Source organism: Cetorhinus maximus, chromosome 1 (assembly GCF_964194155.1).
Source record: "Cetorhinus maximus chromosome 1, sCetMax3.hap1.1, whole genome shotgun sequence".
NCBI lineage: Eukaryota > Metazoa > Chordata > Chondrichthyes > Lamniformes > Cetorhinidae > Cetorhinus > Cetorhinus maximus.
Window position 1 is genome coordinate 179491208 of NC_135879.1, and position 18804 is coordinate 179510011.

Genomic DNA, 18804 nt, shown 5'->3' on the forward strand with positions numbered 1-18804 from the left:
TAGTAAGGCAATAGGTGGGGTCAGAGTAAGAGGGAAGAGGTTTAAATTAGATTTGCAGTGCATATGTGTGAATGCACGGAGCACAGTCAATAATGTTGGTGAGCTGCAGATCCAGGCAGTCATGTGATAATATGATGTGGCAATAACAGAGACCTGGCTCAAAAAAGGACAGGACTGAGTACCTGGGTACCAAATATTCCTGAATACAAAGTGTTCAGGAATGAAAGGAGGAGGGGTGGCAGTATTGGTTAAGGACAATATTACAGTGCTGAAGGGAGAGGATGTCCTACAGAGATTGAGGATAGAAACCAGTTAGAGCTAAGAAATAATAGAGGTTCTATCACACTACTAGGTGTAGATGTAGAGAAACAAATTTGCAAGGAAATTAGAATGATGAATGGTTGTATTTTGCAGTGGTGTGAGGTATATCGTGGGGTTCCTCAGCATTATTATTAGGGTATTAGGGACCACTGCTTCTCTTGATCCAAATTAATGACCTACATTTGGGTGCGCGGGGCACAATTTAAAAATTTATAGATGACACAAAACTTGGAAGTATTGTGAAATCTAAGGAGGATATATTTAAGACAACAAAGGCTGGTGGAATGGAAGGACATGAAGTTGGAATTTAATGCAAAAAGGTGTGAAATGACATATCTTGGTCGGAAGAATAAGGAAAAATAAAGGATGCAATTCTAAGGGATAAAGGAGCAGAAGGACCTGGGAGTTTATGTGCATAAATCGTTGAAGTTGGCAGAGTGGGTTGTGAAAGCAATGTGCAAAGCTTATGGGGTTCTGGGATTTCTAAGTAGAGACATAAGAGTATAGAAACAAGAAAGTCATGGTGAACCTCTACAGGACACAGGTTCAGCCTGAATTGGAGTAGTGTGTCCAGTTCTAGGCATCACCCTAAGGAAGGATGTGAAGGCTTTAGAGTGCAGAAAAGATTTATGAGGATGGTTCCAGGGATGAGGGATTTCAGTTACGTGGACAGATTGGAGAAGCTGTGGTTGTTCTTAGAGAAGAGAAGGGTGAGATGTTCAAAATCATGATGGGTCTGAACAGAGTAGATAGGGAGAAATTGTTCCATGGGGGAAGGGGGCAGAACCAGAGGATACCAATTTAAGTTGAATGGCAAAAGAGCCAAAGGACATGTGGAAAATCTTATAATGCAGCAAGTGATTAGGATCTGGAATACACTGCCTGAGAATTTGGTGGAGGCAGATTAAATCAAGGCTCTCAAAAGGGAATTGAGTAATTATCTGAAGAGAAAAATTTGCCAGGCTACTGGGAAAGGATGGGAAAAGAGAGAAATTACAGGGCTATGGGGAAAGGGTGGGAGAATGGGACTAGGTGAGTTGCAGTTGCAGAGACCTGGTATGGAGATGATGGGCCATATGGCGGCCTCCTGTGCTGTAACCACTCTATGATTCTGCGTACCATCGCTAGGGCCCCAGAGTTGGAACAGTAAGAATAGATATTTGGAGTAATATGCTGATGAAACATTTTTTTTATTCATGTAGAATGTGGGCTTCGTTGGCTGGGCCAGCATTTATTGCCCATCCCTAGTTGTCCTTGAGAAGGTGGTGCTGAGTTGCCTTCTTGAACCACTGCAGTCCATGCGGTGTGTGTACACCCACAGTGCTGAAATGTCCTGTTCTCTTATTAACGAAAAGTTTGATCTGAGCCATTATTTTCTCTTCGAAAATGCATCCTTTACAATTCCAGAGGTAACATGAGGTGGGAGTAAATGCCCTTGACATAAGGCAGCATTTCACAGAGTGTAGCATCAAGGAGCCTTAATAAAATTTAAGTCAATGGAAATCGGAGATTGTGGGGGTAGATACTTTCCATTGACCAGCTGTATATTTAGCATAAAGGAAGGTTTTTGTGGTTTTTGGAAGCCAATCACCTGCTCCCCAGGGCATCAGTGCAGGATTTCGTCACAGTAGTGTCCGAGGCCCAACCATCTTCAGCTGCTTCACAAGTCCTCCCCATCATAAGGTCAGAAGTGAGGATGTTGCTGATGATTGCACAGTGTTACACGTCTCCACAGATAATGAAGCAGTGCATGGCTGCATGCAACAAGATCTGGACAATGTTCAAGGTTAGGTTGATGTGTGGCATGAATGCTACTTATGAACATACGAACTAGAAGCAGAACTAGGCTACTTAGCCCCTCGGGTGTGCTCTGCCATTCAATAAGATCATGGCTGATCTGATTGTAATCTCCTCTCTACCCCATATAACCTTTCATGCCATTGTTTATTAAGAAACTATCTACATCTGCCTGAAAAATATTCAAAGACTATGCTTCCACTGCCTTTTGAGGAAGGGAGTTCCAAAGACCCACTATCCCCTGAGAGAAAACAATTTTCTTCATCTCTGTCTTAAATGGGTGACCCCTTATTCTTAAACAGTGACCCCTAGTTCTATCTCCACATCCAAGACCCCTCAGGATCTTAAAGGTTTCAATCAAGTCGCCTCTTAATCTTCTAAACTCCAGTGGATACAAGCCTAGTTTGTCCAACTTTTCCTCACAAAACAACCCGCCCATTCCTGATATTAGTCCATTAAACCTCTGAACTGCTAATGCATTTGCATCCTTCCTTAAATAAGGAGACCAATACTGTACACAGTACTCCAGATATGGTCTCACCAGTGTCCTACACAACTGAAGCATAACCTCCCTACTTTTACATTCAACTCCCCTCGCAATAAACAATAACATTCTATTAGCTTTCCTAATTTCTTGCTGTACCTGCATGCTAGCCTTTTGTGATTCATGCACTAGAAAATCCAAATCCCTTTGAATCTCAGAGCTCTGTAATCTTTCACCACTTAGATAATATGGTTTTTTATTCTTCCTGCCAAAATGGACAATTTCACATACTCCATTTGCCAGATCTTTGCCCACTCAATTAACCTATCTATGTCCCTTTGTAGCCTCCTTATGTCCGCTTCACAACTTATTTTCCTTTGTGTCATGAGCAAATTTAGCAACCATACCCTCGTCCCCTTCGTCCAAGTCATTTATATAAATTGTAAAAATTTGGGGCCCCATCACTGATCCATGTGGCATACCACCTGTTACATCCTGCCAACCAGAAAAAGACCCATTTATAGCTGCTCTCTGCTTCCTGTGAGCTAGCCAATCTCCTATCCATACCAATATGTTACCTCCTACGCCATGATCTTTTATTTTCTACAATATCCTTTGGTGTGGCACCTTATCAAATGCCTTTTGGAAATCTAAATACCGTGTATCCACCGTTTCCCCTTTGTCCACAGCACATGACTCCTTCAGAGAACTCCAATAAATTGGTTAAACACGATTTCCCTTTCTCAAAACCAGGTTGAGTCTGCCGAATTGTCTTAAACCCTTCTAAGTGCCCTGCTATAACATCTTTAATAATAGCTTCTAACATTTTCCCTATGACAGATGTTAAGCTAATTGGCCTGTAGTTTCTTGTTTTCTGTCCCCCTCCCTTTTTGAATAAAGGAGTTAAATTTGCTATTTTCCAATCTAATGGAACCTTTCCCGAATCCGGGAAATTTTGAATAATTAAAATCAATGCATCAACTATCTCACTAGCCACTTCTTTTTAAGAACCTAGGATGAAGTTCATCAGGACCCAGGGATTTGTCAGCCTGCAGCTCCAACAATTTGCTCAGTACCACTTCTCTGGTGATTGTAGTTTTCCTGAGTTCCTCCCTCCCTTCCACTTCCTGATTTAAAGCTCTTTCTGGGATGTTACTTGTATCCTCTATAGTGAAGACCAATGCAATAAACCTGTTCAATTCATCTGCCATCCCGTACTCAAATTTTTCCCCCTTTTTTAACCTTTTTGTCATTCTGCCCAATCTTCTAACCTGGCGCCTGTTTTTGCGCTATTATATGCTTTTTCTTTAAGTTTGATACAGCCTTTAACTTTTTTAATTAACCACGGATGGTGGGTCATCCTCTTGGATTTTTTTTTCTTGTTGGAATGTATCTATTCTGTGTATTTTGAATATCTCTTTTAAAAGTCTGCCACTGCATGTCTATTGATCTATCCCTTAACCTCACTTGCCAGATCATTTTAGCTAGCTCTGCTTTCATGCCCTCAATCGCCCATTTTTAAGTTTGAAATACTAGCCTTGGACCCACTTGTCTTGCCTTCAAGCTGAATGTAAAATTCGATCATATTATGATTGCTACTACCTAGGGGTGCCTTCACAATGAGGTTTATCAATTAATCCTATTTCAGTGCACAATACCAGGTCTCTGGTTGGCTCTGAGGCAGAGTTGTGCTGACTCGAAACGTTAACTCTGTTTCTCTCTCCAGTGGAAAGACTTGCAGAGTTTTTCCGGCGTTTTTTGTTTTTATTCCCAAATGTGATCCCTTGCCCCCACTATTTAGTTTAAACCCTTTCTACTTCCCTAGTTATGCAGCTCACTAGAACGCTAGCCCCAGCACGGTTCAGGTGTAGACCGTCCCAACGGTACAGATCCCACTTTCCCCAGTACTGGTGCCAGTTCCCCACAAACTGGAACCCACTTCTCCTACACCAGTCTTTGAGCCATGCATTAATATTTCTAATCTTATTTGCCCTATGCCACTTTGCACGTGGCTCAGGTAATAACCCAGAGGTTATTACCTCTGAGGTTTTTCTTCTTAATTTGGCGCCTAGCTTCTTATACTGGCTATGCAGAACCTCTTTCCTCATCCTACCTATGTTGTTGTACCTACATGGACCACGACAACTGGCTCCTCCCCCTCCCACTGTAAGGTCTTCTCCAGCCATGAGCAAATGCCTTGAATCCCTGCACCGGGCAGGCAACACAGCCATTTGGACTCTCGTTCTTAGCTGCAAAGAACAGTGTCAATCCCTTTGGCACCTCCTTCCCCATTTCATTTAACACTATACTGTCCCTACTACCACTAGATTCCTTTTTGCTCCCCCCCCCGCCACTTGAATGGCTTCCTGTACCACAGTGCATGGTCAGTCAGCTCATGCACCCTGCTGCCCCCACTCTCATCCAAACAAGCTGAAAGAACCCCAGTCCTGTTGGACAGTTCAGAGGCTGCTTTGCTGCCCTGTGGGTCCCCTTACCTGCCTCACTTGCAGTCAAACCCTCCTGTCCCTGGCCACTGACCAAATCAGAAGACCCTATCCTAAAGGGTGTGACTGCTTCCTGGCACAAAGTGTCCGGGTAACTTTCCCCCCTCCCTGATGTGTCGCAGTGTCTGCAGCTTGCCCTCCAGCTCAGTGATTCTGAGCTGAAGTTCCTGAAACCATGCACACTTACTGCAGGTGTGTTTGCCCTGGATCACACTGATATCCAGGAGCTCCCACATGCTGCAGCCATCACATAGCACCCTGTCCTGCTATCCTCATATGCTTTAATTAACTACTTAATTATTTAATTCAATTCTTTATTTTCTTTTATGTAATTTATTAATCTTACCACAAATTCCTGTACTACTTTAAACCTTAGGAATAGAATAGACCTTAACCATTCACCAGATACTTATCAGATACTCACCAAACAGCTAGCTTCTTCCCCTATAGTAAAGAACCAATTCCTACAGGATGAAAAAGTTAGAAAAAGCAAGGGAGCACCTCCTTCCCCATTTCATTTAACACTCTCAACTCACCAGACTCCAGCACTCCGTTCAAGGTCGCACTGAGATGCCTGACTTTGTATGTCCTGAAACTAAAGAGACTAGCTGAGCCCAGGTTCAGAAAAACCAGTTCGAGCTCATTTCCTTAATTAACTATCTACTGTTGGTCCCTAGTGGATAGCTTATATCGCTTATACCTCCCTGCTTGGGCCCCTGGGTAAGTTTAGAATTTAAATAGTACTTTCAGTTAAATGTTAAATACAAACAATGTTAGATTTTTAGAAAGAGATTTAAGATTCCCTCATCACATCAAACACCAACACTCTGTTCAAGGTCACACTCCACTTGCCATCTCCAACAAGAGAGAACCTTACCCCTACATTGCCATTGCTCAATCCCTTAGCATCAACATCCTAGGGATGGACCAGAGCCATGGACCAGAAACCTAATTGTATCGTCAAATAAATTATGTGGCTGCAGGAGCAGGTCAGAGGCTGGGAATTCTGCCATGAGTAACTCTGACTCCTGACTCCCCAAAGCCTGTCCACATCTACAAGGCACAAATCAAGGCTGTGATGGAATACTCTACATGTGTCTGAATGAGTGTAGCTTCAACAGCACTCAAGCTTGACACCATCCTGGACAAAACAGTCTGTTTATTAGGCACTCTACCATCTTAAATATTCATTCCCTCCCCACTGCTGGCACCTTTGCAGTGCATCTTGTAGATGTCACACAATAACTCGCCAAGGTTCCTTTGACAGCACTTGCAAACCCATGACCTCTACCGTGACTTCTAGAAGAAAAGGGCAGCAGGTACATGTGAATGCCACCTGCAAGGTACCCTCAGCAAGTAGCACACCATCCTGACTTGGAAACATAATGCTGATTCTTCTCTGTTGCTGGTTCAGAACCCTTCCTCTTTAACAGCACTGTTGGGTGTATCTATGCCACATGGGCTGCAGCGGTTCCAGAAGGCAGCTTGCCATTGTTTCAAGGGTAATGAGGGGTGGGCATAAATGCTGGCCTTGCCAGCAATGCCCACATCCCATGAATGCATAAAAACCCCGGTAATTTCCTGTAGAATATATTTCTAAAAGAGCATTGACCTTTATGTAAAATAATTGTTTATGTTAAACTTAGTGTATCCCCAAACCCAAATGTTCTCTAACTAATCTTTGTTTAAATGAACACACAACATATATGGCAATCCTCCATATTATTTTTCAGGCCCGTCAAGCTGCCCCTTGTGTACTGTTCTTTGATGAACTGGATTCCATTGCTAAGGCTCGCGGTGGCAATATCGGTGATGGTGGTGGCGCTGCTGATCGTGTTATAAACCAGATCCTGACTGAAATGGATGGTATGTCCACCAAAAAGAATGTCTTTATCATTGGCGCTACTAATCGTCCTGATATTATTGACCCTGCAATTTTGCGCCCTGGACGCCTTGACCAACTGATTTACATCCCACTGCCTGATGAAAAATCTCGTGGCGCTATTTTGAAAGCTAACTTGAGGAAGTCGCCTATTGCAAAGGCAAGTATGGTTTTTGTTTCTTCTAAAATTTAAACTTCTAATGCCGTTTGACATCAAACATTAGAATGGACATGTTGGACTGTAAAGGTTAAGTTTCAATAGCAAATAATGTATTGTAATTTTTTTTACTTGGAGTAATGCAGCACTGAGAAGCTGTTATCGCTAAGGCTAGTAACTTGTTAGATTGTAATGTCCTTTGAGAAATCTTTAGATTTTTATAAACTATGATTGGAAGCATGGGGCAGAATTTTGCCCTTCGAATAGCGCGTGGGTCCCACCGGCTTGGTGGCAGGTGGGCAGCCGACCCCCGCCACTGAAATGGGGCCCGCTGCCATTTTAAGTGGGTGGGCCAATTAAGGCCCGCCCAGTGGCATCCCTGACAGGAAGTGCTATGCGCTTCCTGTGCTGGGGGGAAGGGATTCCTCATCTGGCAAAGTCCTGTCTCAGGGAGAATACTGACCGAGGTAAAAATTTTAAAAATAGAAACATTAAAAAATTATTAACATGTCCCCCTCATGTGACAATGTCACACGAGATGGGACATGTTAATAAAGAACACACAAACTTTATTATTTTTGTATAAAACGGACATGAAACTTCATCCCGCCAGTGTCTTTAAGTACTTTAACTAGCCTATTAATGGCCTCAATTGGCCATTGACAGGTCGGAGGGCGGACAGCTGATTTCGGTGTCCGCCCGCCTTCCTAAAAATTTAAATGGCCCGGGACGACATTGGGGATTCCTCCCAATGTCATCCCGCATCATTTTCCCCTCGGCCTCTCCCCGGGCCCCACCCCCAAATCGTTGAGGGGAAAATCCTGGCCATGGTTTTACTTTGAATTTGCATGTTTTTTTAACAAAAAATCAACTGGGTTATATAGAATATACAGCACTCAAAAACAGATCGCTTGACTGAATCAGTCCATGCTGATGTTTATGCTTCATTTGAGCCACCTCCTTGCTTCATCTAATGATCAACGGAGCCTTCTATTCCCTTCCCCCTTACATGCATATTTAGCCTTCCCTTAAAAGCACCTATACTATTTACTTCAACTGCTTCCATATTCTCTCACCACTTTCTGGGTAAAAAAATTCCTTTTGAATCCTCTATTTGATTCCTTGGTGGCTATCTTATATTGATGGCCTCTAATTTTGCTCTTTCCCACAAGTGACAGCGTGCACTTTCTGTCTACTCTATCAACCTTTCATAATTTTAAAGATCTCTATTAAGTTACCTGTCAGCCTATGCTCTTTAAGAGAAAGGTGACCCAACCTTTCAACATAGATATAATCTTGCATTTCTAGTACCACCATTGTAAATCTTTTTTACACCCTCTCCAGTGCATCTATATCTTTTATAATGAGGTGACCAGAAATGTACACAGTACTCCCAGTTGTGGTCTATCCAATGTTTGATAAATTTAGCTTCTCTGCTTTTCATTACTCTCCCGCTAGAAATAAACCTTATGGCCTTACTGACCTGCATCACTACTGTGATTTGTGTGTTTGTACTGCTAGTTTCTTTGGCTCCTCTACCCCAATAAGAATCTTTTCCAAGTAATATATGACATTTTTCTAACCAAAATATAAGACTTCTCACTTATCTGTGTAAATTTTCATGAACCTGGCTTTCAGGAAACATGATTTTTACTATGGCTGCTATGTAATTTTTGGCACATTTTTCCCTAACCAATTAGCAGCCCTACTTATAGCACATGGTGTTCAACCTTTAATAGTTTATCTGCTTTAGGGCTATTCTTACTCAGGTGGTTTCTTCGAACTAAATTGGAGCAGATATGACCTTTTGAACACCTGATAAGGCTTCTTTACGATAAGATTGCTGGTATTTAAGTACAAGTACAGTGTTTCAAAACTGGCTATGCAAAAATCGGAGTTGCCGAAAAACTGGACATTTTTAGAATGTGCCATGCAGCAATTTTAATTGAGCAAAATTTAAAAACACCTAACTTGCAAGTTGGTGTAATGTGTCACTGTACTCATTATCTGCTTTATTGCTTCTGTGTTGGTCTCTTCCTGTGCTCTTAGCAAACACCTGACCTTGCTTGACCCAAACTACCCAACCCAAAATACAGCATGACCTCAGTCCCAAAGTTGCTGGTTTTGAGATTCTGTATTCTGAAATGTATTTTATTGAGCTTTTAGCATGGAACATTACAATATGAACAAAATTTTGATAAATACAGACAATATACAAGGCTAACTGTATAGCTTGGCAATTGAATACAGAAATTAGATTCTCAAATAAAGAGCAACACTTGCAAGTACCCCAGTTAATATATATAATTTCTTTGTAGGAAGTTGATTTGGAGTATTTGGCTAAGACCACCAATGGGTTTTCTGGAGCTGATTTGACTGAGATCTGTCAACGAGCTTGTAAACTTGCAATCAGAGAATCTATTGAAAGTGAGATCAGGCGAGAACGTGAAAGACAGGGCAACCCTTCAGCCATGGTAAGTGTATGATTAGCAGCAGTCATCGTGCTAATTAAATATTAAACATCTGCTCTGGTATATTCTAAACCAGTTATTGGCTTCTGTTTTTTAAATTACGCTCATTAATACCTAAATGGCTTTAAATGAAGGAGGTTGAAGAAGACGATCCAGTTCCTGAAATACGCAAGGACCATTTTGAGGAAGCTATGCGCTATGCACGCCGATCCGTCAGTGACAATGATATTCGAAAATATGAAATGTTTGCACAAACACTGCAGCAGAGTCGTGGATTTGGCAGTTTCAGGCAAGTTTTTTTTGTATCTTTCATTGTCATTTGTCTGAAGATTAACATGCTGGAGGTTTCTTTGGTGTACCTTAGAAGTTTTTTCTTAAACTGCAAATAATGTAGTTATATCATTGGCAGGTGGTCATGACAAAAAAAAATTATTGTATGCTGATTTGCTTTTGTTGAGCTATTTTAACTTGCATAATGCTTTTTAAAAACTGTTTTAACATGTCATTTTTCTTCCTTGCATTCAATATCGGTGACAGTTTCCCCTATTTTAGCTAAAGTTGTTTGCAGTGTATGTTAGGGGTGCCTTCACGCTGACCTGTATCATCAGTGTGCAGTGATGCAGCTATACTCCAGTAAGTCCCTGTTTAAAGTTGCCCTGTTTTAAATCGTTCCACTGTAAAATTGGTCAGTTAATAAGGCCTGTATTCTTGTTTAGAATTGGGAGTTTCATTTTAACGCTGTTTTGCGCTGGGTCTGACAAGTTGCGTGACCCGATCGGCACCATTTGGATTGGCCTCAACCGCTTCCTGACCTCCCTTCACCACTGAACCTCCCTCTCGCCACTGACCCCTGCAACCCTCCAGCTTGAAGCTGCTCTTCCTGCCTCTCACTGCTCATCTCATGAGCCCTCGCTCATAGCAAGGGTTCAGGGGAGGAGGCATGAGTGTTGGTGAGCTGAAGCTAAGTAGAAAGAGTCAGCATATTTCTTTTATATTTTTAAATTTATTTCATTTAAAAAGTTATTTTGTTTACGAGAAAGAGAAATTAGCAGTGTGAAGTATTTCAGATTACAGGGTATAATTTTTTTTTTTGATGAGAAAGGTCCCATAGAACCTAACTACATGTTTTAATGAGAAAATCTGATGAGCTTAATGTTGTTTCATTTAAAGTTGCACTTTTCAGGAATGCAACTACAATGTTAAGCAAGGACTTACTGTTAAAATGTAGCCTGAGTCCAGATTGGACCAGACATATTACAGTGAGACTTCCAGGAAAAGATGGTCTCGCTCTACCTCACTTTGGAGTCCATCTAGACCTTAACACTTAATTTGCAAGTTTAATTTGGTGTGAAACTACTTCACAAAGTACTAAAATTGAAATGGAAATGCACCAAAAGTGAACAATTTTTTATTGTTAGCTCCAGTAGGCAAGGGTCAAATTTTCAATCAGTTTCATTTTTGTTTTTGCTAGATTTAATACTATACATGATGCATCTTTTAATTCAGTTTGTTTTTGCATATTATAGAAAGAGTTAATGGTAACCTAGTGGTCTATACCTATTGGAGTTTAGAAGAATGAGAGGTGATCTTATTGAAATATACAAGATCCTGAGGGAACTTGACAGGGCACAGTGGTATTGTCACTGGACTGGCATTCCAGAGACCCAGGATAATGCTCTGAGGACCCAGGTTCGACTCCCACCACGGCAGATGATGAAATTTGAATTCAATTAAAAAAACTGGAATTAAAAGTCTGATGATGACCATGAAACCATTGCCGATTGTCGTAAAAATCCATCTGGTTCACTAATGCCCTTTAGGGAAGGAAATCTGCCGTCTTCACCTGGTCTGGCCTCCATGTGAATGTGGTTAACTTTTAAATTCCCTATGAACAAGGGCAATTAGGGATGGGCAATAAATGCTGACCTAGCCAGCGACACCCACCTCCCATGAACGAATAAATTTTTAAAAACCGAGAGGATTTTTCCACTCACCAGGAAGACTAGCAGCAGGGGACACATTCTAAGAATAAGAGGCCTCCCATTTAAGGTGGAGGTGAGAATTTCTTTCTCTCAGAAGGTCGTTAGTATGTGGAATTCTTTTCCCCAGAGAGCAGTGAAGGCTGGATCATTGAATTTATTCAAGGCAGAGTTAAACAGATTTTTGATTGGCTTGGGAGTCAGGAGTTATTTGGTGGTGGGTGGGGGGGGGTGTGCAGGGGAGCAGACAGGAAAGTGGAACTGAGATCACAACCAGCTCAACCATGATCTTATTCAATGATGGAACAGGATCGAAGGGCTGAATGGCCTACTGCTCCTAAATCCTATGTTCCTAGTAGTTCTGGTGCAATAGTAATTGAGCTCCTGAGTCCAAACCCCACCATGGCAAGGAAAGAAAAGTAACCATGATATGTTGCTGGATTGTCATCAGATCTCACTGGTTCCTCCAGGGGATGGCGTCTGCCAACATGGCCTGGCCTACATGCGACTTCAATCTCACATTCTGTGGCTGACTCGTTTTTGCAATCGGAGCTGCTACGTCCCAACAATAAATGCAGACATTGTTGTCCATATCTCAAACAAATTTATAAAACAAGATTTTATGTAAAACTCTTGTTAAAGATTTTTGATATCTGGTATAGTATGTGCAGTTATTTCATAGTCATAGAGGTCTACAGCACAGAAAAAGGCCCTTCGGCCCATCGAGTCTGCACCGGTCAAACAACTACCTAACTATTCTAATCCCATTTTCAAGCACTAGGCCCTTGTATGCCATGGCATCGCAAATGCACATCCAAATACTTCTTAAATGTTATGAGGGTTTCTGCCTCTACCACTATTTCAGGCAGAGAGTTCCAGATTCCCACCACCCTCTGGGTGAAAAATTTTTTCCACACATCCCTTCTAAACCGCATAGATTTACCTTAAATCTATGCCCCCTGGTTATTGATCCCTCCACCAAGGGGAAAAGTTCCTTCCTGTCTACCCTATCTATGCCTCTCATAATTTTATACACTTCAATCATGTCCCCCCTCAATCTCCTGTGCTCCAGGGAAAATAATCCCAGTCAATCCAATCTCTCCTCATAACTAAAACTCTCCATCCAGGGGTAGAACAGTTGGAAAGGTGAGGCCGAGGGTGGATGCAATGCCAGGGGTAAGGCTGAGTGCTTAAGTGGCTAGTGCGTGGGTGACAGCTGAGGCAGAGACCTGGAAGCTCTGGGGTTGGAGCAGGTGAGGCTCAGAGTAGAAACAAGGAAGAGGCACAAGGTTGAAGCCGAGGGAGGTAGCAAGGGAGAGGGGTGAGGCTGAAGGCGAAGGTGGAAGCACAGTAGAGGGGCGAGGCTAAAGCTGATGGGAGAGGGCTGAGGCTAAAGCTGATGGCAGAGGCCGGGAAGAGGGCCGAGGCTGGAGCCGAGGGCAGATGCAGGGGAGAGGGGCAAGGCTAAAGCCGAGGGTAGAAGCAGGGGAAAGGGGCGAGGCTAAAGTTGATGGCAGAAGCTGGGTAGAGGGACGAGGCTCAAGCCGAGAGCAGTAGCAGGGGAGGGGCGAGGCCAAAGCCAAAAGCAGGGAGAGAAACTCGCATTGAGAGATCGTGGATGCATTGTTTGTAATTTTCCAAAAATCTCTAGATTCTGAAACGGTTCAATTAGATTAGAAAATAGCGAATGTAACTCCTCTATTAAAGAAAGGAGGGAGACAAAGCAAGAAACTATAGCCCAGTTAGCCTGACGTCTGTCATAGGGAAATTGGCAGAATCTATTATTAAGGAGGTTATAGCAGGGCACTTAGAAAATCTTAATGCAAACGGTCAGAGTCAACATGGTTTTGTGAAAGGGAGATCATGTTTGACTAATTTATTAGAGTTCTTTGAGGATGTAACAACCAAGGTGGAGAAAGAGGAACCTGTAGATCTGGTGGACTTGAAATTTCAAAAGGAGTTTGATAAGATGCCACATCAAAAGTAGATCTCGTGGTGTATGGATAACATATTAGTATGGATAGAGGATTGGTTAACTAATAGGAAGTAGAGAGTAGGATTAATGAATCATTTTCAGCTTGGCACACTGTAACTAGTGGTGTGCCAGAGGGATCAGTGCTGCAGCCTCAACTATTTACAATCTATATAAATGACTTAGATCAAGGCATTGAATGTATGGTTGCTAAATTAGCTGATGACACATAGATAGGTAGGAGAGTAAATTGTGAGGAGTACCTAAGGAGCCTGTAAAGGGACATAAATAGGTTAAGTGAGTGGGCAAAGATTTGGCTAATGGAGTAAAATGTGGGAAAATGTCAACTTGTTCACTTTGGCAGGAAGAATAGAAAAGCAGTATATTTGAATGGAGTGAGATTGCAGAACTCTGCAGTGCAGAGAGATCTGGGTGTCTTGGTCATGAATCACAAAAGGCTAGTATGCAGGTATACCAAGTGATTAGTAAGGCAAATGAAATGTTGTTTATTGCAAGGGACATGGAATATAAAAGTAAGGAAGCTTTGCTACAGTTGTACAGGCATTGGTGAGAACACATCTGAAGTACTGTGTACAGTTTTGCTCTCCTTAAGGAAGGATATAATTGCATTAGAAGCAGTGCAGAGAAGGTTCACTCGACTGATTTCCTGGATTGAACGGGTTATCTTGCGAGGGAAGGCTGGACACGTTGGGCCTGTGTGGTTTGGAGTTTAGGTGATTGAGTGGTGGTCTTATTGAAACAAATAAGATTTTGAGAGGACTTGACAGGGTGGATGTTTCCCCTTGAGAGAGAGAGAGAGAGAGAGACTAGAACTAGGGCGGACAGTTTAAAAATAAGGGGTCCCCCTTTTGAGTCGGAGATGAGAGAATTTTTCTCTGAAAGTAATTAGTCTATGGAATTTTATTCCCGAGGGAGCAGTGGAGGCAGGATCATTTTAATATTTTTAAGGCTGAGTTGCAGATTCTGATTGACGAGGGAGTCATGCGGTATAGGGGATAGAGAGGAAAGTAGGGTTGAGGCCACAATCAGATCAGCCATGATCTTATGGCAGAGCAGACTTGAAGGCCAAATGCCCTACTTCTCTTAATTTGTATGTATGATGTCACAGCAGGGGAATGTTACAGTTAAGTATTTAATTTAATTCACCAATAACAAACTTGATCAAGTAATTAAGCTCAGTTAATTAAATAAATCACCTTTAATTAATTAAATAAACAAATGCTAGATTGGGATGACAGTGCAAGAAGTGTACCACTACTCAGCATATGGGAGTTTGTGGAGAGCAACATGATTCTGAACAATCACATATGCAATAAGTGGAGGAAAGTATGCGTCACCACATCTGGTGGGTCTGTTCTGTCACTGGGATATGTCCAGGGATTATAATGGTGTCAGGATAGGGGCTTGACTGGTGGGTCCTGAGAGGATGTTTCCCCTGACTGGAGAGTCTAGAACTAAGGGTCAAATCACAAATCTACTAAATCAACAAAACATGCTGGGTAACTGCTCACATGTTGAGCCAAAGAAACATGGAACGTCTTAGAATCATAGAATGGTTACAGCACAGACAGAGGATATTCAGCCTGTCAAGTCCATGCCGACTTTGTGAGAACAGCTCACCTAGCCCCGCTCTCTCTCCCTATCCTCATAGCCCTGCAAATTTTCTCTTCCCGCACTTTCCCAGTAGCACCACAAATTTTTCTCTTCAGATAATTATCCAATTCCCTTTTGAAGGTCAGGATTGAATTTGCCTCCACCACATTCTCAGGCAGTTTTCAGATCCTAATTGTTTGCTGCATTAAAAAGTTTTTTCACATATTGTCTTTGGTTCTTTTGTCTTTCACTTTAAATCGGTATCCTCTGGTTCTTGACCCGGCCCCCAGTGCAATCAGTTTCTCCCTATCTGTTCTGTTCAGACCCCTCATGATTTTGAACACCTCCGTCAAATTTCCTCTCAACCTTCCCTTCTCTAAGGACAGCCCAGCTTCTTCAATCTATCCAAGTAACTGAAACCCCTCTTTTCTGCTTCCTCTCTAATGCCATCACATCCTTCCTAAAGGGTGGTACCCAGAATTGGGCACACTACTGCAATTCCGGTTGAATCAGTGTTTCTAGTGGTTCATATTACTTGTATTAGCATCATCTTCAAACAAGGGAGCAAAAAATCTAACCACTATTGAGAGACTATGAATATGACTGAGATCAACTGCACTGCCACTGGTTGATTAGCACACGAACATTTACTAAGTTCCCCAATGAAGAATGGACACTTGGCTGGAAGTGCCATTTACGTGAGTCACTACCTTCAGAAGATGGGTAAAGCTGAAAGTTGGGTGAGAGAAATCAACCTGAGCAAGCGTAACCTGAATCAATTTATCTTTATCAATATACTAAATAGTGCTAACCACATGTAGTTTGATTTGGTTTAGAAACGTTTGTTTTGGGTAAAGTAGAACCATGTTTCCTCCTAATTTTATCAGATAGATGCGAATAAAATCCATGTGTTGCTTAATTTTCAGTATTTCTGAATGCCTTCATACTCAAATAAAAAGTCAGTTTGTTCAGCAATTACATGTGCAAAATAGATTTTAACATTGTGGTTAACATTGCCTCTACTACTTGCAGATTCCCATCTAGTAGCCAAGCAGGTGCAGGACCAAGCCAAGGAACTGGAGGAGGAAGTGGTGGAAACATGTTCAGTGAAGACAATGATGATGATCTGTATGGTTAAACATACATTTGTGGACCAAATTTGACCAGGCCAAGTTGTACAATTTCCATTTCTTGGACTGTTGCTTTTCTTTTCCTCCCCTTCAGTCCAGTCAGAGAAGCATGTGCGGCTTTCAATAACCTGGTTACAGGGGTTTCTTCTAAGAACCTATTCTTGATGTTGGATGTGAAGTTATAACTGTTAAATCACTGCAGAGTAGTCTATGACTACCTTCTGGGAAACTTCTGTTCTAATTGACGAGGCAGAATCAGCAGCTTTTGCAGTGAGTATAACTGTAGCCTGAAAAAAATTACAAAATGCTTATGGAACTTCATTTTTTTTATTTCAGTAGGTGACATGATAAATGTATACGTTTGAACGAGATGAGATTTGAAATGTTAAGGAACTTGATATGAACTGATAATAAAATCTGAATTGTTGCACCTCCAATAATGAATTGTGTGTCGCCTGAATTTTATGCTGCAATTTCAGGCTAAGCCATATAAATGATTCATGAAAAACATTTTATATGGTCTGTTTACAGTTTCTTATCTGGTGCAGGGTAAAATATTATTTTCTATGTGTTGCATTATGTTTACTGTTGACCTCTGAAGGGGCAGTAATCATCTATGGCTTTTAAACTGAAAAAGAAATAGTGATTTCAAGCAGTGGTAAAAATACTTCTAATACTTCATTGCATATTTAACATTCTAAGCAGAACTGATTTGAATGCTTGTGAACAAAATCATTTTTTAAACCATAGCAATATTTCATTAAACTGGATGAATTCTGGCTATATAAGTATCTCTTTATACCTGGCATCTAAAACAACTTTTGATAACAGGTATACAGTAGTCTAGTAAGCTCCATTGGAACAACTGCTACAGCTTAAATTGAGATTTTTTTTCCTTTTTAAAACATAAGTAGAACCTGAAAACTGTTCAATGGATTCATTACAAGTAAGCAAAAAATCTCAACCTGGATTCAATTTCTCTGAGGATAGTTTAGCCTGCACCAGAGTTGAGACTTTTAGATGGTTTATTAACCTTGAAACTTCCTGAATGCTCTCCATCAACCTCTGGAGTTCCTCCCTACACAACTCCTACTTGTTCAAAACTCTGCTATCCATATCCTGCTCCACTCATCCATTACCACTATCCATGGTGACCTCCAATGGCTTGCTATCTCTCAACACCTAAATTCAAAATCCTTATCTTTGCTTGCATTCCTCGATGATCTATATCCTTAAACAAGGAAATTCCTGGTCTTCTGTGTTTTCAGGAAATGTATCTATAATTCACTTGGCAGCCCATGTACCAAGTTTAAACATCCACTCCACATCCACTGTGTGTACTAGCTACAGGGTGTACGGCAGCCAATTGTCATGGCTTCGTTGGCAGCATCTCACAAAACTGCAACCTCCATTACCAAGAAGGACAAGGGTACCAGGAGCATGGGAACACAGTCACTTCCAGGTTCCCCACCAAGTCACACATCAGTGTCCACTTAGACATGCATAGCTGTTCTTTCCGTCACTGGGTCAATAGTCCCGACGTAACGGTGGTACCACAAGAACTACAGCAGTTCAAGAAGGTGGCCACCACCTTCTCGAGGGCAACTATTAATGGGTATCTGTAGTGACAAATGATAAATAAAATTCTGACAGTTCAGTATTATCCAAGTACTTCGAAAGTTTGATTTTTGTCTTCACTGCTTCATTTTGGGGAAATCCAGTGATTTTATAGTATTATATATTATATATAGCATCAAGAGAATACATATACCCCAAATGGGATCAGTTCCTTCATTATTTTTCCTGCTCTAAAGCCAGCAGATTGTACTGCAGTAAAATGTCATGGACAGCCATAACATCTCCAAATGGCCATTCTTCATCCACCTGAACATTTGAGTGTTTTCAAAATATCCAATTGTGATAAAAATCTTGTTTAGCCATGATAATTATGTTCTTGAGCAGGAATAATTAGTTGTGCTTGGAATTTAAACTTTTGTTAAGTCCTGTAAGAGGAAAATAAATAGGAATGGTTATCATCTGACAAAATGGTTTGAGATTGTTGTACTGCTTGATGTAAGAAATGAGATTTATTTAAAATTGAGCCACTGCATGCTTTTGTAAGGCTTTAAATGCTTGCAAAACTAGTTTTAATCCTAATATGTCACTAATACATCACTAAAAATGGAACTGAAGTTAAAAGGTGAACATGGTCATCTGCAATGTACTGTTGCCAAATAGACTTACTGCTCTTTTTATAGGTAGAACTAGGAAATGTTTTTGTGATTGGAAGCCTGTGACGAGTGGTGTACTGCAGGGATCGGTGCTGGGATCCTTGCTGTTTGTAGTGTACATTAATGATTTAGACGTGAATATAGGAGGTATGGTCAGTAAGATTGTAGATTACATGAAAATTGGTGGTGTCGTAAATAGTGAGGAGGAGCTGGCAAGATGGTGAGAGCAGTGGCAAATAGAATTTAATCCTGAGAAGTATGA

The 18804-nt window shown here is 41.4% G+C and overlaps 1 protein-coding gene across 2 annotated transcripts in view; it reads left to right on the forward strand.

Annotated features, from left to right (window-relative positions):
- The window catches only part of vcp (valosin containing protein), a 52488-nt gene extending 35737 nt beyond the window's left edge, over nucleotides 1-16751 (forward strand). Inside the window, exons 14-17 of one of the 2 annotated variants that reach the window (XM_078550386.1) lie at nucleotides 6840-7152; nucleotides 9468-9619; nucleotides 9751-9905; nucleotides 16214-16751. In XM_078550386.1, coding sequence (XP_078406512.1) covers nucleotides 6840-7152; nucleotides 9468-9619; nucleotides 9751-9905; nucleotides 16214-16319 — 726 coding nt within the window. In that variant the 3' untranslated portion in view covers nucleotides 16320-16751. Of the gene's footprint in view, nucleotides 1-6839; nucleotides 7153-9463; nucleotides 9620-9750; nucleotides 9906-16213 lie in introns of both variants that reach the window. The other variant, XM_078550395.1, reaches the window with a different exon arrangement.
- The last annotated feature ends 2053 nt before the right edge of the window (nucleotides 16752-18804 follow it).